Here is a 27,140-nt window from a genome sequence, read left to right as displayed (position 1 = left end):
GAGGGACCTGGGACTCAGAGAGGGTCAGACGGAGAGAACAAAGTAACATCTGTTGGCCTTTTTACCCTGCAAAGGAATTCCAGGTGGGTCAAACCCCATCTGTGTTCTCCAAAACCAGGCAGAAGGAAAAGCTAGAGGAGGCTGTTTGCTCAGAACTGAAGATGCTAGAAGTGGGGGAGGACCCTGTCAGAGTAATGGAGAAAGAACAGGCATCCCCCCTTCCCCAGTTCCCAAAGGCTTCAAAGAGACCAGTAATTTGATTTATATCCAGTTCTTTATTAAAGATAAATAGTCTCATAAGAGAAGTAAATGTGTACCCAGGCCAATAGAGAGTGCATGTTTGTGTGTGTGCGCGTGTGTGTGTGTGAAGGAGATGAGCGAGGTCCCTGATCTGTGCTCTGAGGGGGCGGTCAGTCAGGCAGGGCCTGGGCCAACCAGTAAGGCAGATGAGGGTCCCTGTCCTGGGGGAGTCACTGCTCCTGGGTGCCCCAGGAGATGTAGTCCGGCCGTGTTGCTGCATGGTACTCATCGATGAGCTGCTGCACAATCTCTCTGGAAGTGTCCATCTCGTCAAAGTTGTCCTTGAACATGTCCTCCTTGCGGAACTGCTCGAGGAAGGCCTCCCGCTTCCGCAGCTTGTCATACTGGCGACAGGTCCTCTCAAAGAGCTTGGGGTGTGCAGAAAGGAGGGGTCACAAAGAACTTCAAGTAACAATATGGCCCAGAAAGCCAGGGAACCAAGGCTGGCTATGCCTACAGCAAGAAAAGCCAGAAGCGGGGGCAGCAGGGATGCAGAGAGGGGAGACATAAGCAGGAAAATGATTCAGGGAAACAAGGTGCAAAGTGTAACACTCACCGAAGAGATGCTAGTGTGGTTGGCCATCATGAGCCCGCTGACCCGGTGGGCTGAGGGCAGGTAGGGAGACTTCCTCGACAGGGCCACCTGGATGCTGGCTGGGCCCCAGGGGATGAAGTTGGCCAACTTCCGTTCCCGGATCCTCTGCAGGCTCTTGTGGACCTGGGGTGGGCACAGGGGCAGTGGGGGTAGCCTCTCCTCTACCTCTGCGGGTGCTGGGGGTAGAACAAAGGGGCCTCGCCTACCTGGGTGGGGTCCACCTCTCCCTGGATGATGTTGAGGATGGCGATGTAGCAGTGGTTGGTCTGGCGGTCCCGGCCTGTGGACACCATCACGTTCTTGGGCTGCAGCAGCCGCCTCATCACATCTAGGACCGTGGTCTTCCTCACGCTGGCCACCTGATGGGAGGGTGGGTCACAGGGATCAGGCCAGCACTCAGGGCACAGTCCAGAGATACACGGGCAGAGAAGTAAACTCAGCCCCCATCAGACCCTTGGTAGAATAGTCTCTGTGGCAAGAGCCAAAGGCAGAGGGAAGATGGACAGCAAGTTAGCAAGATAGTGGCCTGCTCTGTGCCAGTGCCTGAACCTCTGGGGGCCAAAAAGGGCAGCTCCTGGGGCAGCAGGGAGCAGAGAAAGGCGGGGCCAGGGCCTGCTGGGCCCAGGGCCAGCCTGGTCTGGGACACTGAGGGCTGCTCTTACTGACTGGTCTGTGGTGAGGGGGGTGTAGCCGGTCATGAGGAAGTGGAGCCGTGGGGTGGGAATGAGCGAGGCGATGAGGCCAATGAGGTCGTTGTTCATGTAGCCGGGGTAGCGCAGGGTGGTGGTGCTGGCCGACATGATGGTGGACACCTGGGGACAGGGGTGCCATGTCATGGGCCTCGGCCTGGGCAGGACCTCCCTTCCCCAAATGGTCCTCCAGCAAGGAGGGCTTCCTTCTAGTTCAAAGGAGCCCAGGAGTGGGGGCTCACCAGCTGGTTGATCTGGGAGAAAGAAGGGTTCTGGATGTGTAGGCGGTCTGTGGCGATCCGGTTCAGGGCTGTGTTGTCCAGCACCACCTAGGGGGAACAGAAGACGGTGGCAGATTTACAGGGACAGGAAAAATAGGAGCTCTGCTTGATCCTAGACTCTGAAGCTTAATTTCCCTTGAGCCTCATGGCGAGAAAGCCCCACCAAAAAGACCCATCCTTGCACAGACCTAGAGCACAGAAGGGCTCAAAATGGACTCTTTAAATGCACAAAAATCATTAAATAGCAGGGGTTGTGGCGGAGTGGGGAAAGGTAGAATCCAGGACTCACCACACAGTCTGCGTTCTGGGTCAGCCTCTTGAGTGTGAGGAGAGAGTTGTAGGGCTGGACCACCACGTCGCTCATCTCGTCCTGGTTGGGAAACACTGAGTATGTCTGCACCAGCTTCTTGGGGTACCTGGTGGGGTTGGGAGAAGAGGATCAGGGCTGGAGGCTTGGTGAACACGGGGCTCTCCTACAACTGTCTGGAAATAGCTAACTGTGGATGGGGTAATTGGGGTGGGGTCATAAGATCAGTAGAGAAGGGAGACTTGATTTTTAGAAGTCTGTAACCCTAAGGGTGAAGGAAAGAGACATCTTAGGATCTGGGATTCCAACTCCAAACCTGGCCACACACCCTGGACCTTCATCCAGGGCCGAGATTCTAGGCTCCAGTTCGCACCAATGAGAGTGTGATTGGGTTCTCAATCATAACTTCACTTTCCTCACTATAGGATCCCTCACTACAGGATATATCCCTATGGGAATAGAAGGTCTCTTTGCTGCTCCAGCGAATAGGGAGGTATATTAACAGGGCCTCCCAGTCACTTAGGAAACCAAGTTGGAGGCTGTGTCTCGTCTTAGTCCCCTGAACACAAAATTACCTGTCATTCAGCCGTTCCAAGAGGTAGGATCCCAGACCAGAGCCTGTCCCCCCAGCAATGGAGTGACACAGCACAAAGCCCTGAATAGGGAAGGGACAGTCAGTGTCCAGGTTATCTAGTTGCAGGATTTCAAACTGTACCTATCCCACTTTCCTGAGCCCTTCCTCCCCCTCCAGTCCCCTAACTCACATAGCTTAGGAGACTCTGCCTTGTCTCCAGCAAGGCCCAGTGGCTTCTGTCCAGTGCAAAGGGTACATGGGTGGGTCTTTTACCTAATAGGTGGCTTCTAAAAGGTGTTGCCAAACCTTCCCTATGTTGGCTTCTACCCGCATTCCTGGGTCACTCACCTCTAGACTGTCACTACCATCTGCCTCCCGGTCTATGATGTCAAAAATGTCCTCGTGGATCTTCTCTCCCTGTACAGACATGGGGAGGATCAGAGTGGGATAGGACCGTGGAACAAGGACTCTGACCTCAGAGTAGCCACCCTTAATTCTCCTCATAGTACCTTAAAGTCCTTGTTTGGAGCATAGCTGCCTCTTTTATCTGCACTGGCAGGCAGTACAGCACAGTGGTTACAAGGAAGCACTCTATACCCAGACTAGCTGGGTTCATAAATTAGCTCTAGTTCTATTTAGCTGAGGGACTCTGGGTAGATTACTTCATCTTTCTGTGCCTGAGTTTCCTCATCTGTACAATGAAGGTGGTAATATAGATCCACAGACCCTTATCTAACATCCTTGGGGCCAGTTATGTTTTAGCATTTAAAACATTTTAGATTTTAGAAAGGTAATATGGCACATATAATGTATATTAAATAATATCCCACTGGGGGTCTGAGGTACATTAATTAAATACATTAATATTTCTCTAATAAAAGGTATCAATAGTTCGATAGAAGCTATAAAATAGCCTGTCTGCACTGAGATTTGGTTTTGCTGCTAAACAAGTTATGAAACATCTTTTGGTTTCAGAGCTTTTGGGATTCTGGAAAAGCAGATGAAGAGACTGTGGACTGCAGTACCTACCTCTAGGGTTGTTGGGAGGTTTAAATAAGTTAATATATGTAAAGCACGCAGAATGGCCTGGCACAGAGCATTAGCTGGTGTGGGCTCTTAATATTAATATATTACATATTAATATAGTTAACTCCCTGCAGCCATGTCTCTCTCCCTCCAGCACTCACATCCCTGATCTTGTTTCATTTCTCTCTGGGAAGTTACAGGGCCTGTCCTCACATTGTTGTGAGCCCTGCCAGGGAATAGCAAATAACCTGGGAGAAGCCGCTGGCCCAGTTGTTGCCAGCTCCTCCTCCGTGCTCTGACAGGTAGATGTTCTCTGGATTGTAGAGCTTGGCATAGGGGGAGTTGAGGATGGAGTGGATCACCCGGGGCTCCAGGTCCAGCAGCACAGCCCGGGGGATGTAGTGCTCATCGTCTGCCTGTCAAGGGAAGTCCAGGAGGGGGCCCAATCAGCTAGGCAGGCCAAGTCCTAAGTCCTCCCAACTCTAGCTCCTTCTGGCCCTCCCTCCTCAAATGAGCCGCCTGGCCCCTCTGCCCAGCGGGTTTCCCAGTACCAGGCCACTCCCTTCCCTTCAGGCTCGTGGGCCCCTGGCTGCCATGGCCAAGTCGCTGGGGGCACCTGGTAGAAAAAGACGTCCTTGCGGTCAGTGCCCTCGGTGGCGAACTCCTCCACGATGCCCTCGGGGCTGATACCATGCTCGGCGCACAGTTGTTTCCAGAACTCGAACCCAACTGGGGGAGGGACAGGGGAGAAAGAGGATATAAGAGTCTGGGCAGGTGCCAATTAGGAGCGCCTGGGTCCAGAGATAAAAAGTCAAGCCGTTAGACTCGCCCATGTCTGAGGAAGGGCTGTACGCCAGCGACTGGGCAGGGAGGGCCCCTCGGGGCTGGGCAACTGGACACTGGGTCAGAGACGTCCCGCCTTTCCAAGAACCACGACTCTGGGAAGGACAGACGGAGTCCAGGATCCCACAGCGAGATCCCACTGCATCTAAGGAACCTGGCTAGTGGAGGGGCCGGAGGTTCGCTCACTCTGATTGCCGCACTGGCCCAACTGTAGGGTGATGATTTCTCTCGGCATCGCTCTTCAGGCACCGGCGTTGCACCCGCTCCCGCCAGCAACTCCGCTGCTCGCCTGCCCGCTCGCGGAAAGACGCAGGCGCCAAACAACCTGCCCCACCCACCAACTTTCTCCGCTCCAATGAGAACTGAGTTCTGGCGATGGCACGTCCTTATTCATTCGGCTTCAGTCAGGCAGACTGCGCGTGCGCTGCGCCGGATCGGGCTCAGTGCCTCGGCGCGGGGGACGTACTTTGACGCAGCGTCCTCCCCCTCTTATGGATGGACACGAGCTTGAGCCCGTGCGCAAGCGCGTTGTGGTGAGAAGCGGCCTCCCCCGCCGAATCCCGCATCTGCGCAGTTGCTGTTATTGTGACTGTCGGGCCACGGCCCCGGATGTTGTGGCTGCCGGGGGGAGATGGCGGAGGCTGAGGGGGTGGCCGCGGCCCCAGGCCCAGCTTCGGGGTCGACTTTCAGGGGCTGCCGCACTACGTCAGGTTCCTGGGAGCGGGACCAGCACGTTGAGGCGGCGCAGCGGGCCCTGGTGGAGGTGCTGGGGCCTTACGAGCCTCTGCTGAGCCGGGTGCAGGCAGCCCTGGTGTGGGAGCGGCCAGCCAGAAGCGCCCTGTGGTGTCTGGGGCTGAACGCGGCTTTCTGGTGAGAGAACTGGACCTTTGGAAACCCTGTGAGGCGCGAATTCGTCAGGTTTCTCTGGGGCTGTACCTCTCGCCTGGCCTGTTTTCTTCGCTGCACTGGCTCCTTCTCTACCTATTTTTGCCTTACCTCCTTCCACTCCATCCCGCCTCCAGGCTTTGGCACCTCAGTTCTTGCCAGTGCTTTCCACCTGTCTTGCCTGCTTTACCTGCGCCCGCACCCCCGCCCCTTACCTCTGGCAGGAGCTTCTGGTAACTTCTTGAGCCACTCGTAGTGAGCGAGGGCGCCTCTTCTTAGCCCGGGAAAGCGGTGTCCCTTTAAGGCCATCACCCCTCTTCTCTTATCTGTCAAGTGTGGTTTGAAGACTGTCTCCGGAGATGTTAGTAGTTATTGTTGGAGTAGAGGTGTGAGGTCATGAAAAGGTATCCATAGGTGTGATAAGAAAACAAGCTTGAGCCTTTGGCATGAATTCACACGTTAGATAATCGAGGAAGGAAGTTTGTGAAGTCTGAGCGTCAGCGTGAGCCTCCAAAGCTGCATCTTGAAAGAAAATGTAAGCTTTTAAGGAACAGTTAGGAAATAGTGATTGTGAGATTTCACCGGTTCCAAAGCCTCTTATGATTGCAACTCCTCCCTCTTCCAAGGAATTAGGCATATTTAGCCACGGTTTATAGGCAAGGAAATTGAGGATGTCTAATAGTGTTTGTGAGTTTCCCTGAGCTGGAAAAGTGGCACTATAAATATGCGTTAAGTATCTGTATGTGTCATGCTCTGTGAAAATGGAACTGCTGCTCCTCTCAGTTGTCATCACCTAAAGTGGACTTAGCTTCGTAGGCTCTACCAGGCTTAGTTTGGATTTATTCATAACTCAGGAAGTTCCAAGGCAACTGACCCCTTAGGTGGGGCTTCTGCAGGTGAATGGAATAAGACTGAAACAACAAAGTATGTGTTTTCTTTTTTAAAAACAAAGTGTTTTTGCTAAAATAGCTTTCCTCTTAAAATTTTTGGTTTTAAAATCAAAACCTTTGTCTGAAAGAAGATTTTCAGTGAGCTGGAGCAGAACAAATAATTCCAAGTTCATTGCCCTGAAGGCAGTGTTCAACCCTCTCCCTGTTTGAAGGAGACCCAGGTCAGAGGTGTCACAGCAGTCTCTGGCATTTGTTGCTTCCAGAGTCTTTAGCAAACTTGATGATAAACTTTTCCTGCTACATTCTTCACTTATTTTTGATAGTGCTTCTTCCTTGGCCCTCAGGTACCAACCTCCCTCCCATTGCTCTGTGTCAGAAACCCTTAACTGTGGCACCTCATTCAGGAGCGTTTATCCAGTCAAAGCTTTATTTCCCACGTGGGTTTGGTACCCCTAGGAAGAAGGTTGGTTCTCAAGAAGCCAGTGTGTATCAAACTATGACTGGCTGATGAAGAAAACTTTATCAGGGTTTAAACGAATTTTAAACCAAAGGTTTATCAACACAAATGAATTGATAGCATGTATGTTTTTTTTGTTTTTTTTTTTTTTTTTGAGACAGAGTGTTGCTTTATTGCCCTGGCTAGAATGAGTGCCGTGGCGTCAGCCTAACTCACAGCAACCTCAAACTTCTGGGCTTAAGCAATCCTACTGCCTCAGCCTCCCAAGTAGCTGGGACTACAGGCATGCACCACCATGCCCGGCTAATTTTTTCTATATAGATTTTTAGTTGGCCAGATAATTTCTTTCTATTTTTAGTAGAGACGGGGGTCTCGCTCTTGCTCAGGCTGGTCTCGAACTCCTGACCTCAAGCGATCCACCCGCCTCGGCCTCCCAGAGTGCTAGGATTACAGGTGTGAGCCACCGCGCCCGGGCCTATGTTGTTATTTTTGAGGAGGGGACTTTTCATATGCCCCTTGTCTGAAAGAGATTTCTGAAGCAGAATTTGGGGTTGAGGTTTGCACATAAGGTTTGCACATTAGCTTTAATATGCTGGCCCCTAACAGGGTTTACTTAAGCTTATTGATATGCTATGTTTAGAATCTCACTCAGAACCCTCTTTTGTACTCTGGGTCTCTTAAAGCACTGTTGTGATTGGTCTTTATCTCTGGTATTTCCTGGTAGCTTGCCTGCTGTGTATCCAGAGCTCAGTTACTCTTGTTACTTTCCCATCACACTCTAAGAAGGTGAGGGAGAGATATATAGCAAAATGAGGGTGTGACTCTTGAGACTGAAAGAACAGTTGAGTATGCCATTTACGTGGAGGACTCATACCTACATACAGGGCACAGGTAGTGTTAGAGCCGCAGAGACTAGGGCATTGGAGTTCACACAATTGTTTGGAGGAAATGAGCTTCCCTGGAAGGTAATCTGAGATTTAAAATGAAAGTTGGACTTCATATTCCAGCGGTGTCATATTGAGTATGAGTTTTGACATTTCACTTAAGAATGTTTCTTTCTCAAATGTTTTACTTTTTTTGTTAAAAAAAAAAAAAAAACAACCATAAAAGATAGAGAGAGCTGTAGATACCTTGTCACTATAGTATTTCAAGGTTTTCACTTTTTTTTTTTTCAGGTTCCAGAGAAATTATGATGGCCATATCAGAGATCTTCCAGTCTAGATTATTTCTGGTCACTGATCCATTTTTATCTCTAGGATAATAATGGAAATGTCAAGTCTTCCCTTCCAATAGCTTGTATTTTCATTAGCCTCAACCTCATCTGTAAATGAGTGATTTGGGGAAGAATGTGAGAGTCAGCAAGCATGTATCCTGACAGGATCAGAAAAGAACAGGTTCGAGTAACTTTTTGGTTTGACTCATACTTAGAGACAGGGGAGGGTAAATGAGCACTGGAAATGTGTGTGAACTCCAAGCTCCCTCCCCCCACTCCATGAAGAGCACGTGGTTCAAGGAGGGCTGGATGACTGCTGAGCTCCATTACAGTTTTTAACATTCCGTGATTTCTAGGTGGTCTTTGAATTAGGAATATTGATTTAGAGCAACTCACAAAGTGATTCCCTGTTGGGATTTGCTTTTATAGTCACTAATCTGAGTTAACCATACTGTACTTCTGGAGGTTACTACGGAATCTGTTGTTTTCACAAATGAGAAAAAAATATGTTTCCCTTCCCCCCAGAACCCCCCAAAACGAAAAAAATGACCTGAGAAGTAATTAAGGCTACAAAGCAATTCTAATTTAAAATGTTAGAATTTGAGTCAAAAACAATAATGAGGAAGAGGAAATGGAAAGGAGGGCTCATTTAAGTAGAGACATTTGCTCTGTGGGGGAAAAAAATCTGCATATCAAATTTCAGATGAATTGAGCAAATGGTTGGGTTCTTTTTTTTTTTTTTGTGAGACAGGGTCTCATACCTGAGCTAGAGTGCAGTGGCATCATCAGAGCTCACTGCAGCCTCAAACTCCTGGGCTCAAGCAATCTTCCTGCCTCAGCTTCCCTAGTAGCTTGGACTACAAGTGTGCACCACTACACCTGGCTTTTTTTTTTTTTTTTTTTCTTTCTTTAGAGGTCTTGCCTTGTTGTTTAGGCTGGTTTCGAACTCCTGGCCTGAAATGATCTTGCCTCAGCCTCCCCAAATGCTGGGATTACAGATATGAGCCACTGCACTCAGCCTCTTTTTTTTTTTTTTAAGAGACTGTGTCTAGCTCTCTTGCCCAGGCTAGAATACAGTGGTGCAATCATAGCTCATTGCAACATTGAACTCCTCCTGCCTCAGCCTCCCAAAGTACTGGTATTGTGGCATGAGACACTGCACCTAGACTGAGCACATGTTTCTGATGATGGTCTTTGGAGTGTTCTTGTTGCCTTTGGTAGCCAAGAAGACACCCAGTGATGCCTTGGTTTACTTTTTGCCTCTCTTTGCTTTCAGTTTTTATCTGCCCTAATTGTAAGCTTGAGTGCTTTCTCTCCATTACTATTAGCAGCTAGTTGGTTTCATTTCTGTTTTTGTGCAAGGAATAACTGTCACTACGTAATATAGGTTGAGTTAATTTTTTCCTTTAAATTTACCAGTGACTTGTGCTCATTAACCAGACAATCACAAGTGCAATAATGGGCTTTCAGTCCCTGTAGGATGGGATGCTTTGTTCTGAAGTGCCACTGAGACATGCTTACTCTGTAATAACAAAGGAGCCTAGAAATAGTATCTTCTTTGATTGGCAATGGATGTGTGGTCATTATTTGTGATTTTAGTAAACTTTAATTTTCGTGTACTAATAACAAGGATCCATGGTATAGTTAACTTCAAAAAGATTATGTTTTGTTCTGGAATTTCTCATGATCCTTCTGGACACAAGATTGCTATTCCAAGGGATATTTTAGTTTTTTTGTTTAGTTTTAAATTTTTTGTAGAGATGGGTTCTTATTATGTTGTCCAGGCTGGTCTCAAACTGCTGGCCTTAAGCCATCTTCCTGCCTCGGCCTCTCAAAAGTACTGGGATTACAGGTGTAAGCCACCTCATTCGGCCTGAGATAGTTTATTTATACTGATAATTTAATTGGATTTTAGCCCCTGACAAAGCAGAGGGACAGTTTACAAAAGGGAAAAAAAAATCAATGGATATATAAAATTTCACTCTCACTAGTAATGAAAATATCCAAATATACAAAAATGGCAAAGAATTGTTAATTTCTACTTAAGTTTGAAAAAATGATAATTCTGGAGAAAATATGGAAAAATGAGCATATGGCTGATAGGAACATAAATTGGACAGCCTTTCTGGAAAGTAGTTTGGCAATGAATATTAAGCTATTTAAAAAGTTAATACCTTTTCCAGGGCTGGGAGACATGGGGAAGTGATTGCTGATGGGTATGTTTTCTTTTGGGGTAATGAAAATTTTCTAAAATTAGGTAATGGTGATAATTGCACAACTAGTGAATATACTAAAAACTATTGAATTAGATCATTTAAAAGGGTGAATTTTATGGTATGCACACCATATCTGAATAAAGCTATTATATAAAAAGTGTTTTTTGGCCCAATAATTCCAATGGGTAGTTAATCACAGATAAGGACAAAGATTTATGCTCAGTGATGGATTTATAGTTCAGTTTTTCTTGATTACATCAAAATTCGAAATATCTGAGTTTAGGGATCGGTTTAAAAGACTAATGGTATATATGTATGATGCAATCATTTAAAAGATTTTTGATGTTTTGCTGGTGATATGGGAAATCATGTCTATGTATTACCAAGTGAAAAGACTAGATATGCCATATAATTCCATAGTGTTTGTATATGTGAATATTTTTTTAAGTGGAGAGAATAACCTCTCTTCACATTTTAGAGTATGTATGTGGATGATGGATCATTTAAAAAACTTCATTATGGAAAATTTAAATGTATGCATAAGCAGATAGAATAATATGTATCTCCATGTAATCAGCTTTACATTTTGTAAATTCATGGTCAGTTTCGTATCTTCTGTACCCTAGTTCTTTTTACCTCCTCCTCAGTATTTTGACAAAGCCTGGATGTCATATCATTTAATTTTTAATTTTAATTTTTAATTTTTAATTTTTTTTTTTTTTTTTGAGACAGTCTCACTCTGTTGCCCGGGCTAGAGTGAGTGCCGTGGCGTCAGTCTAGCTCACAGCAACCTCAAACTCCTGGGCTTAAGCGATCCTACTGCCTCAGCCTCCCGAGTAGCTGGGACTACAGGCATGCGCCACCATGCCCGGCTAATTTTTTGTATATATATTTTAGTTGTCCATATAATTTCTTTCTATTTTTAGTAGAGACGGGGTCTCACTCTTGCTCAGGCTGGTCTCGAACTCCTGACCTCGAGCGATCCACCCGCCTCGGCCTCCCAGAGTGCTAGGATTACAGGCGTGAGCCACCACGCCCGGCCATATCATTTAATCTTTAAGTATTTCACTATGTGTTTCTGAAAAATAGACTTTAAAAAAAAATACTACTGCCATTATCACATGTAAAAAATTGATTACAGTCAGTGTTCAGGTATCTGATTTTCTTATAAAGGTTATCATAAATGATACTTTTTTTAAGACTGGGTTAGGATCCAGATGAAGTCCATATATTGTGACTGATAACTGTTTTATTAAAGGAACCCTTTTGTCTTGTAAAGTATCCTACAGATTGGATTTTGCTGACTGCTCCCTGTGGCTTAACATAGCCCCCTGTGCTCTATATTTCCTGTAAATTGGTAGTTGAATCTAGAGGCTTGATCAGATTCAAGTTAACAAAAAATTTTTTCTTTTAGTAAGACTATTTCCTAGATAGTGATATACTAATTTCACTTTAATTTTCTTTAATTATTTATATTTTCTAAACTTTCTCCAATACACATGCTTGCCTTTGGAAATAAGAAAAAAGCATATAATTAAAAGATAGGGCCGGGCACAGCAGTTTATGCCTGTAATCCTAGAGCTGTGGGAGGCTAAGGGGGGAGGATCTCTTGAGGAGTTCAGGATCAGCCTTGACAACGTAGTGAGGCCTTGTCTCTACAAAAAATAGAAAAATCAGCTGGGTGTGGTGGTATGTGCCTGTAGTCCCAGCTACTGGAGAGGCTGAGGCAGAAGGAGCACTGGAGCCCAGGAGTTTGAGGTTGCAGTGAGCTATGATGACACCACTGCACTCTAGCCTGGGCAACAGAGTGAGACCCTGTCTCAAAAAAAAAAAAGAAAGAAAGAAAGAAAGAAAAAATAGATTGTGAGCCTACAGTGAGTAGAAGAAATAATGTGCTGTGGCAGTCCTCAAATTGAATAATTCACATGTGAGTATCCAGATTTGACTATATTTGCAGTTGTTTCTGCTAAGTTGGAAATTTCTCATTCTGATCATAGTTGATGAAAAATATTTTGCATGTTGCCTTATCAAACTTCTATACTGTTATATGTGCTTGTGAATTTTTTGGCCTGCATGAATAGACATTGCAGGACTAAACTAACCCAGAGGAAGCCTCCCTTATTTTTCTTCCATCCCTTACCTATACCAATCTCAAAAGTACTTTATCTTCAGTTATATCTTATCCTCCTTGCACATAGTTGCTGAATTTATTTTACTGGTGGACTTCCAGGTTACATCTATAAAATGACAAGCATGATGTGACCTCATTCTGCATAAAACACATCAATCTAGGATTGATATTCCCTTTTTATTTAGGAATTTCGTATTGAGGGAAATTCCTATTGAAGGAAAGGAGGAGCACACACTTATCCATAGTATTTTGTATCTGATAGACCCCTAGGGAACCTTAATAATCATTGCCTGGTTAGTTACCTTGGAGGGGTCCACTCTAGTTCTTTGCAGTAATCTTTCTATTAAGTTTTTCATGTATTTGGAAGAAGCTGTTTTCCCAAGAAATGTTAGTTTATATCATGTAGAAAAACTCTTCTTGCTCTGAAGTTCCTGCAGTGGCTTGTTCAAGGAAAGGATGCATCTAGGCCTAAAATTGATTTATGGACCAGGATTAATCTTTTTTTTTTTTTTTTTGAGACAGAGTCTCGCTTTGTTGCCCGGGGTAGAGTGAGTGCCGTGGTGTCAGACTAGCTCACAGCAACCTCAAACTCCTGGGCTTAAGCAATCCTCCTGCCTCAGCCTCCCAAGTAGCTGGGACTATAGGCATGCGCCACCATGCCCAGCTAATTTCATATATGTATATTTTAGTTGGCCAGATAATTTATTTCTATTTTTAGCAGAAACGGGGTCTCACTTTTGCTCAGGCTGGTCTCGAACTCCTGACCTCAAGCGATCCACCCGCCTCGGCCTCCCAGAGTGCTAGGATTACATGCGTGAGCCACTGCGCCCAGCCCCGGATTAATCTTGTTCAGGAAGATGCTCAGTATTTTAGCCTTCATGACCCAGAAAATACTCCCTTTATAAAACTCTGTATTGGCTTACCTTCATCTTTAGGATAAAACCCCAATACCCTTTATCATTAAAGGGCTTCATGATCTGACTCATGCCTCTCTTCCCACATTGATCCCTTCTCTCTGTTTTTTATATTTTAGTTCTATCAAACTACTTGTAATTCCTTAAATATCTTGCTAGCTTGCTGTTCTCCCTATCTGAATGTCCTGTCTTCTTTCCCTACACCTTTTTGCCCTGTTTTCTTACCATTTATCTTTCAAATCCCAGGTTAGATATCCTCCTCTTTGTTATTACTACCTTGTTATGTTTTATCATACACACACACACACACACACACACACACACAAATACACTTGAGAATAAGGTTCATGTCTTATGCTTTTTGTAACTGGGCTTCTTTCCACAAGGACTTGGCATATAATAGACACTCGATAAATGTTTGTTGAATTGAGTTTAAACATATGAAAATGGGGCTATAACAAGCTACTAAAATAGTTAAGGTGGTGGAGAAACAGTATTTTTATTGCCACCATCTTTGCAAAACAAACCTTTTTAGGAGAGCTTAATATCCCTTCCCAGTTCCTATTTGTGTTAGTAATCATGCTCTGGGAAGGGGAAATTGTGGACAGTCTGGATTGCCTCCCTAGAGAGCCCTTTCAAGTACTCTGGAGAAAACAGTGGTGTTACATGCTGCTGCTGGGATGGGGGAGCAAGAAACTCTAGATCCCTTATTCTTGGGCTTGTTAAATTTGCTTGTTTGTTGGGAGGATGCCCTGGCTTTGGAGAGAAGATTAATGGCCTGAGGCAGCTCTAGAGGCTTACTTCTGTTAAGCTGCTTTCATTGTTTAATCTTATATATAATTACAGTATCCTTTAAGTGGTGGGGTGGAAAAATTGGAATAGGGTTGTCAATGGTGACTGTATTTCTAAATTCTCCTTGTTTCCTTCCATCCCTCATTCTTTGTATAGTTTTTAAATTGTTATTTTAAAAAATTATAGAACTGACATGAGTGTATAAAAAGGTACAGAAATGTCTAGAGACAAAATTTAAAGTTCCTCTGCCAAGCCAGGTGTGGCAGTGCAGGCCTGTAGTCCCAACTACTTGGAAGGCTAAGGCAGGAGAATCACTTGACCTAAGAGTTGAAGGCTATGATCAGGTCACTGTACTCCAGCCTGGGCAACAGAGCAAAATGCCATCTGCCGTGTGTGTGTGTGTGTGTGTGTGTGTGTGTGTGTCTCTCTCTCTCTCTCTCTCTCTCTCTTTTTGTTAGAGACAGAGTCTCATTCTGTCATCCAGGCTGGAGTGTAGTGGCACAATCATAGCTCACTGTAACCTCAAACTTCAGGTTATGTTGCCAGGCTGGTTTTGAATTCCTGACCTTAAGCTATCCTCCTGCCTTGGCCTCGCAAAGTGCTGGGATTACAGGCATGAGCCACTGTGCCTGGCCCCAGTCTGACTTTAAAAGCTCTGTTTTACTGCCCTGCTGTACTTGTACCACCTCTATGGTGATGCATTTGGCTTCCCTCTGTATCTTCAAACAGCATTTCTCAAACCATCTGTGGTGAAGGACTAGTGGTATTTTTTCCACCAATCTATTGCAAATCAATACTTTTGTAAAATACAACATAAATGAGTTACTAGAAAATTAAATTTAAAAATGTAGAAAATACAAGTCTAAATATATGTATTTTTAGGCTGCTCAAGTGTGAAGCAGTAGGAGTGGAGAAGGAACAAAAGAATCTATAGGGCCAGGTGCAGTGGCTCACGCATGTGATCCTGGCACTCTGGGAGGCCGAGGTGGGAGGATCGCTCAAGGTCAGGAGTTCGATACCAGCCTGAGCAAGAGTGAGACCCCCATCTCTACTAAAAATTGAAAGAAATTAGCTGGACAACTAAAAATATATATAGAAAAAAATTAGCCGGGCATGGTGTCACATGCCTGTAGTCCCAGCTACTTGGGAGGTTGAGGCAGAAGGATCGCTTGAGCCCAGGAATTTGAGGTTGCTGTGAGCTAGGCTGATGCCACAGCACTCTAGCCCAGGCAACAGAGTGAGACTCTGTCTGGGGGGGGGGGGGGGGGGGGGGGGGAGGGAATCGCTTGTTATCAGTTAGTTGTAAACACCACTGCACTCAGACCAGCCTAAATATATTATTAGATTCAAATTGACTTGGTAAAATTCTATACAAATTTCTAAGTGCTTACTTTCAATTTCTGTACTGAATTCCCTACAAATTGGTAAAATCAACTTGTGGGCTAGCACTGGAATACAGATACTCTGCAAGGTACCATCTTAGAGGTTTTAGGGTGGTATAATAGAGTCATAAGAACTAGATTTTTTGGTTTGTTTTCTTATTTTAACATTTTATTGTGAAATATTTTAAACATATGCAGAGGTAGAGAGAATAGTATTAAGAATCCATATACTTATCACCTAGCTTTCAGCAGTTATCAACCCATGGTTAATCTTGTTTCATCTATTTTCATACACTTTCTCTTGCTGAACTATTATTTTAAAGCACATCGCAGCTGTCATATCACTTCATTCATAAATATTTTAGTGTTTATCTCTACAAGATAGTGGTTCTTTAAAAACATAACTACCCTTGCACATAACATAACTAATATCCCACCTAAAAAATTCATAGTTCTTTAATATCATTAGATGTACTGTCAGTGTTAGATTTCCCTGATTGTTCAAATGGCTTTTTGCTGAATGAAGGTGGACCCATCTCTACAAAAAAATTTAAAAATTAGCTTGACGTTGTGGCATGTGTCTATAGCCCCAGCTTGGGAGGCTGAGGCAGGAGGATTGCTTGAGCCCAGTAATTCGAGGTTACAGTAAGCTGTGATGGGGCCACTTACATCCCCAGCCTGGGTGACAGAGTAAGATCCTATCTCTAAAAACAAATAAACAAACAAATGTCTTTTTCTAATTTTGTAGAAACAGGGGTCTCCGACTCCTGGCCTCAAGTGATCCTCCCGCCTCAGCCTCCCAAAGTGCTAGGATTACAGGCGTGATCCACCGCACTTGGCCCAGAGTTAGGTTTTAGATCTGGCTTTTGTGTCACCTTTCTATGTGACCTTAATCAAGTCATTTACTTTTTTGGTCTCAGTTCCTTCATCTGTAAGAGGATATATAATTGAATTAAATGTTTTTTAGTGTATCTCTATTATTGCCCTACACTAGGGTCTAATTTAGTAGAAAGATACTTGCTTTCATCATAACAGGTTGTTATCAAGGATGAATTTCTCCCTGAAAATAAGAGTTAAAGTTGAAAAGGGCTGTAAGAGGTTATTTGATTTAGTTCTCTGCCATTACAGAACAAATTATTATCTCTGCCCAGTTGGTAGAATAACTGAAGTCCAGAAAGTCCACAAGGTATATAGTTAGTTATATACTAGTTAGAACAAACAACAACAAAAAAAACTAGAACTCAAGTCTGTTTACCATAAAGCCTATGGTGTATATGTGGTCTTTTCTGAAATTAGCTTAATTGGATAATGATCTTCTGTTGTTTTTTGGTTTTTTTTTTCCTCTCTGTAGGTTCTTTGCACTGACATCCCTTCGTCTTGTGTTTTTACTTGCATTTGGCCTGATGATCATTGTGTGTATTGATCAATGGAAGAACAAAATCTGGCCTGAAATAAAAGGTGAGTTTGATACCATTTAGAACAGTGGAAACTGGAAATGGCTTTTCGTGTCATTTCTACCTTTAGTTTTGGGGATTTATGAGGAGATATATGGAGCTGGGGACTATCTTTTGAAGTGTGAATCATTTGCTTTAGAAGACACTTGAAGGGCTTGTGCCCCCTCTGTGGTTACTTAGAGCTGGTTTCTCCTTTCCCATTGTTACTAAGCTCAAGGAGTCTGTATCTAGCACCTGAGATATTCTTGCCAACTTGATGGCCTGAGGAATAAGTGGTCCTCAAATTTTTTACAAAATAATTCTCCTCATTAGATACTATATCTTTGTTGAGGCAGTATCAGTTAACCTCTCAGAATTTTTTTTTTCTTTCCCCCCCCCCCAACAGACAGGGTCTTGTTGTGTTGCTTAGGTTGGTCTTGAACTCCTGGCCTCAAATGATCCTCTTGTCTCAGCCTCCCAAAGTGCTGGGATTACAGGCAAAAAATTTCTTTTGAAGTGTTTATTTGCAAAATACTAAGCTAAGCATTATGGCTTATAGAAAATACTATAAGATATGTTTTTCCCCCCAAAATTATACATACATAAACATATGAAAAATTAAATGATAGTTATAGAACAGTACCAGAATGTCACAGTGCAATATGTGATTGGTATATTTGTCATGTATTTTGGTCCTAGCTCAAACCTTGAACAAAGCAAAAGATTTGGACAGGTAGAGAGAAAAGTGTGTTTCTAGATAGTCCAGTGTCTTGATTAGGGAACCAGAAGCTGCAGAGCATCTCCTGAGAGCAGAGAGTTGATCATTTTGACAGGAATGAAAAGTTCATTCAAGGGAGTACTAGGAAATAAAACTGAAAGTATATCAGGATTAGATTTTCTAAAGCCTTAAAGTTAGGCTTAGAAGTTAGGTAGTAGGTGGTCATTGAAGATTTTTTAAATTAGAGCTATATGCTGAGATGACAGTAAAGATTAATTTGGTAGCATTTTATAGGACCACATAGAAGGAGAAAAAGGGGAGGAAGAAGATCTCTTAGGTGACCATGAAAGTATCTTTGTGAGAGGTAGTCAGAGAGGTATCCATGAAAACAAATGATGTATGACTTGGAGAGCTGTGAAAAAGGAAGATATATTTGTCCTGGAGAGAAGACAGGACTCAAAAAAAAAAAGAAAAAACTGATAAACTTTGGCTAGCATTTCTATTAATAAAAAGGAAAAAAATGATAAATTGTTGGATGGGAGAAGAGTAAGGGATAAAAACCGACTTTAGGATTTTAAAGCTAGGAGAGTGGGAGAGTGAGTGGCATTATAGGTAGCAGATAAAGGCAAAGGCAGGCAGGGGAATTGGCTTAGTTCGGGGAGTGAGAGCAAGGAAAATTGATGTAGGTTTTAGACATGTTAATTTTGATGTGTTGATAGGATATTCAAACCAGAGTATATAGCCTTTTTTTTTTTTAATTTTTTATTTATTTATTTTTGAGACAGAGTCTCACGCTTTTGCCCAGGCTAGAGTGCCATGGCGTCAGCCTAGCTCGCAGCAACCTCAAACTCCTGGGCTTAAGCAATCCTTCTGCCTCAGCCTCCTGAGTAGCTGGAACTACAGGCATGCACCACCATGCCCGGCTAATTTTTTCTATATGTTTTTAGTTGTCCAGCTAATTTCTTTCTATTTTTAGTAGAGACGGGGCCTCACTCTTGCTCAGGCTGGTATCGAACTCCTGACCTTGAGCGATCCTCCCGCCTCGGCCTCCCAGAAGAATATATAGCTTTTAAATAAATTCTCATCCAGTTTTATAGAGACTTCAAAGAATCATGTAGTTCATCTGCCTATCTTAATTTAAGGCTGGTGAATGTCAAAAGACTTTACATATCCAGGTAGATAATGGGTCACTTTTTAAAGAGACAGGCAGATTTCTAGGGTTGGAGTAGCTAAAACGTGCCTTGGTAGCCTGGAACACATTCATGTGTATGAGCAGGCCAGACACACTCAAGGGATGAGATGGACCATTTTTCTTTCACACCTTGGCTTTCAGCTGAGGTAACTAGAGGAGCTCTAATGGACCATTTGGATCCCTCTTCCTCTCCTTCGCGAAATAAGCAGGCATAAGCAATTATTCCCTTGTCTGCAGCTCCCTAACTGTGGCAATTTAACATGGTGTCTCCTTTTTATTGGCTATTATTGTTTTGTTTTCCCCAAACCTATTAAAACTTGAGCTGTCAGACCAACAGCCTAACATTTTCATGTTTAGTTTTCCCTACCAACTAATGCTGGTGTTTGTTTTAATATTGTAGTGCCAAGACCCGACGCATTAGACAATGAGAGGTATGGAACACTAATTAAATCCCTTTTTGTTGCTGTGATTGATTCTCTTGTAATATTCTGGTTACATGTTGTTAACCCATGTTCTGGACACACAGTGTAAGCTGTGAACCTACTCTCTTCCAAATAATCATTTTAACACATCCTAAAGTTCAGGCAGCAATATACTGAGGTGGCCAGTGTCCTCTGATCTTTATAGAAGTTTCTGAAAGAGAAGCATTACAGTGCCCCATAAGCTGACATGCCAAGAAGTCAGCTGCATTATTCAGCCCCAGTGAGAAAACTTAGAGGCAACTAACATTTGTCTCCTGGCTTTTGTACCAGGTTATTTAGTGTTTTCTGTGACCTCTGGCTATTTAAAGTCCTGGTCAGAAAACACATTGGTTCCTGGCATCAGCAAGCCAAAGCCAAAGATTCCTCTTGTGTCTTATAGCTCCTGCTTTCATTTCTCAGTTCATCCACCCTGTATGTTTGATCCAAGGAATTTTCTCTGCTGTGGTTTATTTTGGCTTTGCTTTATTTATTTTCTCTCTGAGGGGCACATCTACCATTGCCTCCCCCTCGGCAGCAGTGGTGTCTGTCAGTCAGACTGTGCTTTACTTTTATCCCTAGTTTGCAATCACAGGGAATTGCAATGGTCTGAGTACAGGGAAGAAAATGTTTCTAAGCATGAAGGGCCTTGGAGCTGGTGGCAGGTTAACACACGTGGATTGGGCTGCTTGCTCATAGGGTGGAGTTGCCAGAACAAGTTTGTCCTCCTAGTCCCTAAATTCAAGTTTCAACCTGGTGAGCCAAGAAGAAAGTCATGCTTCACCTCTAAAGCACCTGGGACAAGCCACTCCCCAGCCCCTGTTTAAACCCCGAAGCATTGGCTGCCTACACAGCAAGATGGGGGGATCCTTAACACCCTCCTTTCACAGCTCCCCCTTCTCTCTCCCATAGCTGGGGCTTTGTGCACCCCCGGTTGCTCAGCGTGCCCGAGCTCTGCCACCATGTAGCTGAAGTCTGGGTTAGTGGGACCATTTTCATAAGGAATCTTTTGCTTTTCAAAAAGCAAAACCCAGGCAAGGTAAGACTTCCCTTTTTCACTTTCATCTCTGGCTTCTCAGTTCAGTTCATGCTAAACTGAAACAGCTCCTTTACTACAGATCGTCATTCAAGAAAGAAAAGACTATGATGTTTGTAGAGAGAAAGGGATATAGGAAGGGGCTTCTGAACGCCATTAAGACTAAGGCAAGAACCTGGTGACTCCTCATTTGGTGTGTTTGTCACTTAGAGTAGGCTATTTTCTTGCCCCAACATGGAAAAGAAAGCTTGCTTGTGTGCATTCTGTGTCATATTAAACATGTGGCAGGTTGTTGGGTTTTTTAGTTTTTTGACTTAAAAAACCCACCACCAACACTTGGCTTTCAGAGAGAATTTTTGGCTAAGTCCTATTCAAACCAATTTCCCGGTGTGAAAGGTACAGCCCTATGGGGTTAGCCATGTAAAAGGAGTTTGAATAGAAGGGGACATCCTCCTTTTTCCCCCAAACAGAATCGCCACTGGATGCAAGAGTTGTTACATCTGTCATTCTGACATGTCCATGTTTGACTCATAGATCATAAAGAATCTTTCAGTCACATCTCTATCATAACCCTCCACCCCCATCCCAGTACCCTGGCATGTGGCAAAAATTTAATACTATTTTTTGACTCCCCCAGTTCTGTTTGCTGAGCTGTGGGATACTGACCTTTTTGGCTGTCTTGGGTCGCTACATCCCTGGGCTCCTGCTGTCCTACTTGATGCGTAAGTATGGCTTATGAGCTGTACCCTGCTCATAGGTTTCCCACCCTAGCTAACTCTGGGTTTAGGGAGAGGGAGGACTTTAATATTTCATTCTCCAAGAAATGACCTTTTCATATTTTTGTGACCTGTTTGGTGTCATGAAAGTGTCTTTATTCTTACTCGTAGCAGGCTCTCTACATATAAAGTCCATTTCTTACCAAAACAGTTTTAGAATTTTTTTTTTTTTTTTGAAATAGCTGGAGTGTCATGGCATCAGCCTAGCTCACAGCAACCTCAAACTCCTGGGCTCAAGTGATCCTCCTGCCTCAGCCTCCCAAGTAGCTGAGACTACAGGCTACCATGCCCAGCTATTTTTAGTAGAGATGGGATCTCACTCTTGCTCAGGCTGGTCTTGAACTCCTGAGCTCAAGCAATCCTCCCGCCTCAGCCTCCCAGAGTGCTAGGATTACAGGTGTGAGCCAATGTGCCCAGCCCTGTTTTAGAAATTAATGAGGGTCCACTAACATACATTGTATTACCAACTATAAAGGACTGCCTGTCCCTATTTAAGGAGGGAATTTTTAGAGCCCCAGGGTATTGTATAACAGCAAAACATAACTCTTAGGGGTTCTACTAGGTTCTGTTTATCCTGGAGCACTTTCCCCCCACCCCCCTAGCATATTTTTATAAATTTATTTACTTCCTATTGGTATGTATTCTGCTTGCTTGGGGCTGGAGTAACTGAGTAGTTGTGGCTGCAGCCATCATACATCAGAAGCTCACATGATTTTTTGTGTAGTTTCTGAGACATTGTTACCATTTAGCCTTGTTTATGGCTCAGTGACACCCATAGGCAAGTGACCACACTGTCTGGTTCTGCCCTTAGCCTGTCACCAGCGTACTCTGCTACACACAGCCCTGTTCTAGGCCCTGTGGGGCTGACCTCAAAGCCCCACTCGTGTAGTGGGGAGACTGGTGAAGATGATCAGCAGAATTAAGCAGAACTGTTCCATGCTACGTGTCTAAGCCCTAAGGACATAATGGCAGAGGGACAGTTAGGAATGTATTATGCAGCTCCTTCTCCATTTTTCCACTATTTCCCATATCGCCTCTCAGTTGTCACTGTCATGATGTGGCCCCTTGCTGTGTATCACCGACTGTGGGATCGAGCATATGTGCGGCTGAAGCCAGTCCTGCAGCGGCTGGACTTCAGTGTCCGTGGCTACATGATGTCCAAGCAGAGAGAGAGGCAATGTAAGTGTCATGCATGGGGAGGCTTCCTTCCACTTGGGCAGTTTGGGGAAGAGGAGAGGGCTGTAGGTCTGACAGATTAGAAGTGGGAGAAGTGGGGGCAGGGGGGTGGTAGGTAAAAATGATATTCTATTCCAGGGAAACCTATGCAGGCTTGCCAGTTTTTTTCTCATTTGGAATCCTAGACTCCCATTTTAAATAAATCTGAGAAAAGATCTTAGTGAATAAAAGGTAGACAGTGAAGATATCCCTCCCTAGTTATTATCTGCTATTTACATGTGCCCAAGCACTGTGCTGGCTACTCTGTGTGCACTGTCTTACTGTCTTATTTAATCTTTACAATAACCTTGAGGGAGTGGTATTATCCTCCTTCTCTAATTGAGGAAATTAAAGCTCACAGGTAGTAAATGTCAGAGCAGGGCTTTTCAGCTCCTAAGCCTGGCGTCTTCACCACTGAAGGCTGCTTCCCAAAGGTGATTAAAAACTGCTACCTCAGAGTCAGAAGTGTACTAGCCTGAGATCCATCCAACACATTAATGATGGCAGTGCAAACTTTTCCATCTCTTCTGTGGTCTTGTCAGGTTGAGTGTTTCATTAAACCCTGGCCTTCAAAGAGCCCTGCACATGGTCACCAAGACCCAGCTACCCCTGGAGCAGCCATTTGAATAGTATTAGTCCTCAAAAGCCTGATTTTAACCAAGGTGGGCATCTTCTTTTGCCTTCCCTATGATAATGTCCACTTACTACCTTGACATCAGGTCTGCCTTTTGCTTGACAGTTATTGACAAACCTTTTTTTCTTTCTTTTTTTTTTTTTTTACAAAATTTTTTGAGGATTTTTTTTTTTTTTTTTTTCCTGGAAATAGAGTCTCACTCTGTTGCCCAGGTAGAGTGCCGTGGTGTCAGCCTAGCTCACAGCAACCTCAAACTCCTGGGCTCAAGCAATCCTACTGCCTCAGCCTCCCAAGTAGCTGGGACTACAGGCATGCACCACCACGCCCAGCTAATTTTTTCTATATGTATTTTTAGTTGTCCATATAATTTCTTTCTATTTTTTTAGTAGAGACAGGGTCTCACTCTTGCTCAGGCTGGTCTCGAACTCCTGACCTCGAGTGATCCTCCCGCCTCGGCCTCCCAGAGTGCTAGGATTACAGACTTGAGCCACCGCGCCCGGCCGACAAACCTGGTAGTTGATCATCTGACCGGGATGGAAATGTGTAAAGGTTAAGGGAAATGTGGAGGGAAGGATGTTGGAAGAGAGATCGTCTCTCTGGTGTTACTAGCTCTCCTTGTTACTTAGGCTCAGCAGCTCTGCCCTCAGATATTGTTATGTAGGCTTAGGGCCATATTCACAGGGACTCTTTCTTTGGTCTGATTTTATGCCTTTGAAGTCTAAGGGGGAGGGTTCCACCCTGCATCCCCCGGGAAGGCATCCACAGCTTTCTGTTCTTTCCACATAGTGCGCCGCAGAGCTCTACATCCAGAACGGGCCATGGACAACCACAGTGACAGCGAAGAAGAGCTTGCTGCCTTCTGTCCTCAGGTATCTTGAGTGTGGGAGCTGTTTCACTGGCTAGTTTTCTTTAGCTCCGTTTTAACCACCTGGCAGCTCACATTTAGGCAGTAAACAGGTTTCAAGCTCATCATGGCCTCTCTAAGCCCTGGACTTCGCTTGCTCCCGAGAGCAGTGACAAGGAGAGAAGCTAGGGTTATACTGGGACTTTGTACCTACGTCTCGATTTAAGCCTGAAGCCCAGCACACCCTCATCTATGTTTCCTTTTACCCTACCATGGAAGAACTTGTGGAGCTGGTGTGATCATCTTTTAAAAAGCTCAGTCCATCCTTAGGTTGGTCCGAGCACTATGTGTATCCTCCTGGCCGCCTGTGAACAGTTACCTCTGAATCAAGTACTTGCTTACGAGTAAGTGGGTAATTGATTCCTAAGACTGCTTTTCTTCCTGTGCTCAAAAAATGAGTGAATAAGAGTGTTTTCTTTGGGAGAGCAGCCTAAAAAAAGTCAAGATTTTGACTAAAGTCCCTATCTATCCCTGGTTACACTGGTGGCCCTCAGGTAGCCTTTAAGGACAGTTAATTAGTAAAGCTGTACATGGGGACTGCATTTGGTTCCTAATGGCATCATCTCAGGCTTGTTGGTCTTTTCTTTTCCTAAGCTGGATGATTCTACTGTTGCCAGGGAATTGGCCATCACAGACTCTGAGCACTCGGATGCTGAGGTCTCCTGTACAGACAATGGCACATTCAATCTTTCAAGGGGCCAAACACCTCTAACAGAAGGCTCTGAAGGTGAGGGGAACCTTTGACCTGAGTTGATAATGTTGCCTCTCAGCTTCCCTGAACAGAGGGGATACTGGTAGCCCCTACTCTCCTGTTTTCTGAGCTGTAGGCCAGGTGGCAAAGCAGCCTGAGGGGTGTGGCTACAGCCAGGATAGCACTGCAGCTTTTCTTGAAGCCCTCTGTCTCTTAGTAGCTTCAGGCTCTAGCTTCATGAGGGACATAGTAGAGGAAGAGATGGGGAGTTCTCTGGCCAGTAGAGATCACAGCCATCCATAAGGAGGAGGGGAAAGCTAAACCAGTCCCATGGGTTTTGCTTCACCCTGAGAAATCCAGGGTGGAAACAGTCTGGCTATGTGGGGCATTTTGTAGGTCTGGGGCCACAGGAGGGCCAGGTAGTTTCCATGTCTTAGACACCCCTGTATTCTCCCAGATTTAGATGGTCACAGTGATCCAGAGGAATCCTTTGCCAGAGACCTTCCAGACTTCCCTTCCATTAATGTGGATCCTGCTGGCCTGGATGATGAGGACGACACCAGCATTGGCATGCCTAGTTTGATGTACCGTTCCCCACCGGGGGCTGAGGAGCCCCAGGCGCCCCCTGCCAGTAGGGAAGAGGCTGCACTGCCAGAGCTCCTGCTTGGTGCTCTGCCTGTAGGATCCAACCTCACCAGCAACCTTGCCAGTCTGGTCTCCCAGGGTATGATCCAGCTGGCCTTATCAGGGGCCTCCCAGCCTGGCCCTTCTGGCCCACCTTCCCGGAGAGCAACAAGAGGTTTCCTCCGGTCCCCCAGTTCAGACCTGGACACTGATGCTGAGGGGGATGACTTTGAACTTCTGGATCAGTCAGAACTAAATCAGCTGGACCCTGCCAGTTCCAGGAGCCACTGAGGCACAGACTCCTTTTGGGGGTCACCGTGGTTTAGGTTTTTTTTCTCCCCATCCCACTTAAGGTGACGGGGCAAGGGGAGAACCCAGCTCCCATCCCCTGAATTATATTCGTATGCTGGGTAGCCTGACTGATGCTCAGAGGCCTGCTTATAGAGGATACTCACTTCCCTGCTACCAGCTGGACACACATTTCTGAGCTCAGTCACTGAAGTGAGAATGTGCTCCCCTGAGGGAGGCTTCTCTCCTTCTGGATGGTATTTTTGGGGAACAAAGTAGTCAGGGATATTGGTTCCCCTTTGAGGAGGTGCTGCTGTTTGCTTTTAGGTATGGGTGCTCAGAGGCCCTCACTGGTAAAAAAGCCCATCCCTTCCTCCCTTCATCACCTCCCTATAGCCCCAAAAGTCATGCAGCAGCTATAAGAGTTACATTGTTATCATTTTCTTTTGTTAAACAAGGATTTGATTTTTTTTTTTTTTTTTTTAAAGCAAGCTTGTTCTTTGATTCTACAGAACAGGCCTGCTCCCTCTCTCCTAGCCCATCCTCGTTTTTTGAGGCCTGACCCTCAGTGCTCCAAAGTACTGCTTGTGAAATTTCAGAAATGTGAACATGTTGTGGGGATGGGCCTCTCCTACATCACCTTGGGCCATGAGGGTCAGCTGGCTGGGAGGGTTAATGAGTGCCTCTGAATCTTCTGGAGCTGTGTGGTTGTCTTTGGTGCTGCTAACCCCTGGCTCCATTTGACCATCAGCCTGAGCAGTGAGCAAAGCAATACCATGCCTATTTCTATGTTCCTGGTCCTTCCCCTGCTTCTCCTTTGGAGAAGCAATAATTCCATGGGGGATGGCAAAGTAGCACTTTACAAATGGCTCCGTGGCATCCATCCCAGGAGCCACAAGCTCTTCTTCCACCAGCTGTTCTTACTCCCTGCTGAGCTACTTTACTGCTTTTATTTTCATCTGCTTCCCAACTTGGCAGGGCCTCCTTTAAGGATGAGCCCAGTTAGCAAGAATGTGTAATCAGCAGAGACCCCTTTGAGGGTTATCTATTCTGTGGCCCCCAGTAAAATCATGTGAGACAAAAACCCAAAAATGGTAGTTGGTTTTAAACCTGTGCCAGCCTACAGCTCTCTGCCTCCCCAGTCAGAGCTCAAGCCAAACTCTTCTATCCTCGTTCTTTCTGCATTAACCCTTTGCTGATCCTCAGGGACCACTCCCCCAACACCCCCATACTTGGGTGAGGGATGTTGGACAGAGCCTATTTCACATGCTGCAGGTGGGGGTGTGCTGACATGTTTGCTCTTGGTTAATGGACAAGGTACAGAGGCCAGGGAGTGAAAATGGTTAACAGTGAGAATAGAGAAGAGCTGGTGTCTATCTCATAGTCACCTTTGTGTGACGGTCAGGGGCAGTGGCATTCCCCCACTTCAGAGTTCTTAGACTTTGTACACCTTCTCTCTTCTCAGAGCCCAGATGTCTTTCCTGATTTGGAAAAACAGGTGTGGAAAGGAGTGGGATTTTGTGTGTTTGCATGAGTGTGTGTAGGTTCAGGCCTTGGGAGTTGGCAAGAGGAGGGAGGGAAGGAAGGAGAGCAAAAACCTTTGGAAGGTGTTTCTTGTACCTGGGGGATCGTGCTCTGAATCTCCTTAGTCCTCCACTGTGAATTGAGGGTGGGTG

At 45.0% G+C, this 27,140-nt stretch overlaps 2 protein-coding genes across 3 annotated transcripts; one reads left to right on the top strand and one right to left on the bottom strand.

Annotated features, from left to right (window-relative positions):
- Positions 1 to 256: 256 nt before the first annotated feature.
- LOC138391602 (tubulin gamma-1 chain) lies at positions 257 to 4,905 on the bottom strand. Of its 2 annotated transcripts, none has more exons than XM_069481451.1 (11): positions 4,802 to 4,905; positions 4,389 to 4,501; positions 4,021 to 4,188; positions 3,095 to 3,163; positions 2,748 to 2,827; positions 2,155 to 2,281; positions 1,827 to 1,913; positions 1,558 to 1,707; positions 1,102 to 1,254; positions 857 to 1,018; positions 257 to 668 (listed from the first exon to the last, which is right to left on the bottom strand). In XM_069481451.1, exons 1-11 carry the CDS (start codon positions 4,848 to 4,850, stop codon positions 471 to 473), a joined length of 1,356 nt encoding a protein of 451 aa, XP_069337552.1. In that variant the 5' UTR covers positions 4,851 to 4,905; the 3' UTR covers positions 257 to 470. The 2 variants fall into 2 exon arrangements, with proteins under 2 accessions (XP_069337552.1, XP_069337551.1); XM_069481450.1 differs by having other exon boundaries at positions 274 to 668; positions 3,068 to 3,163; positions 4,802 to 4,899.
- Positions 4,906 to 5,214: 309 nt separating this feature from the next.
- RETREG3 (reticulophagy regulator family member 3) lies at positions 5,215 to 27,124 on the top strand. Its single transcript, XM_069482573.1, has 9 exons — positions 5,215 to 5,485; positions 16,847 to 16,953; positions 19,239 to 19,269; positions 20,209 to 20,335; positions 20,970 to 21,054; positions 22,150 to 22,287; positions 23,744 to 23,826; positions 24,456 to 24,588; positions 25,010 to 27,124. Exons 1-9 carry the CDS (start codon positions 5,247 to 5,249, stop codon positions 25,465 to 25,467), a joined length of 1,401 nt encoding a protein of 466 aa, XP_069338674.1. The 5' UTR covers positions 5,215 to 5,246; the 3' UTR covers positions 25,468 to 27,124.
- The last annotated feature ends 16 nt before the right edge of the window (positions 27,125 to 27,140 follow it).

The sequence above is a fragment of the Eulemur rufifrons genome, chromosome 9 (genome assembly GCF_041146395.1).
Source record: "Eulemur rufifrons isolate Redbay chromosome 9, OSU_ERuf_1, whole genome shotgun sequence".
In the NCBI taxonomy this organism is placed as follows: domain Eukaryota; kingdom Metazoa; phylum Chordata; class Mammalia; order Primates; family Lemuridae; genus Eulemur; species Eulemur rufifrons.
Note: the sequence above shows the minus strand (reverse complement) of the source record. Positions and strands in the feature narration are given on the sequence as shown.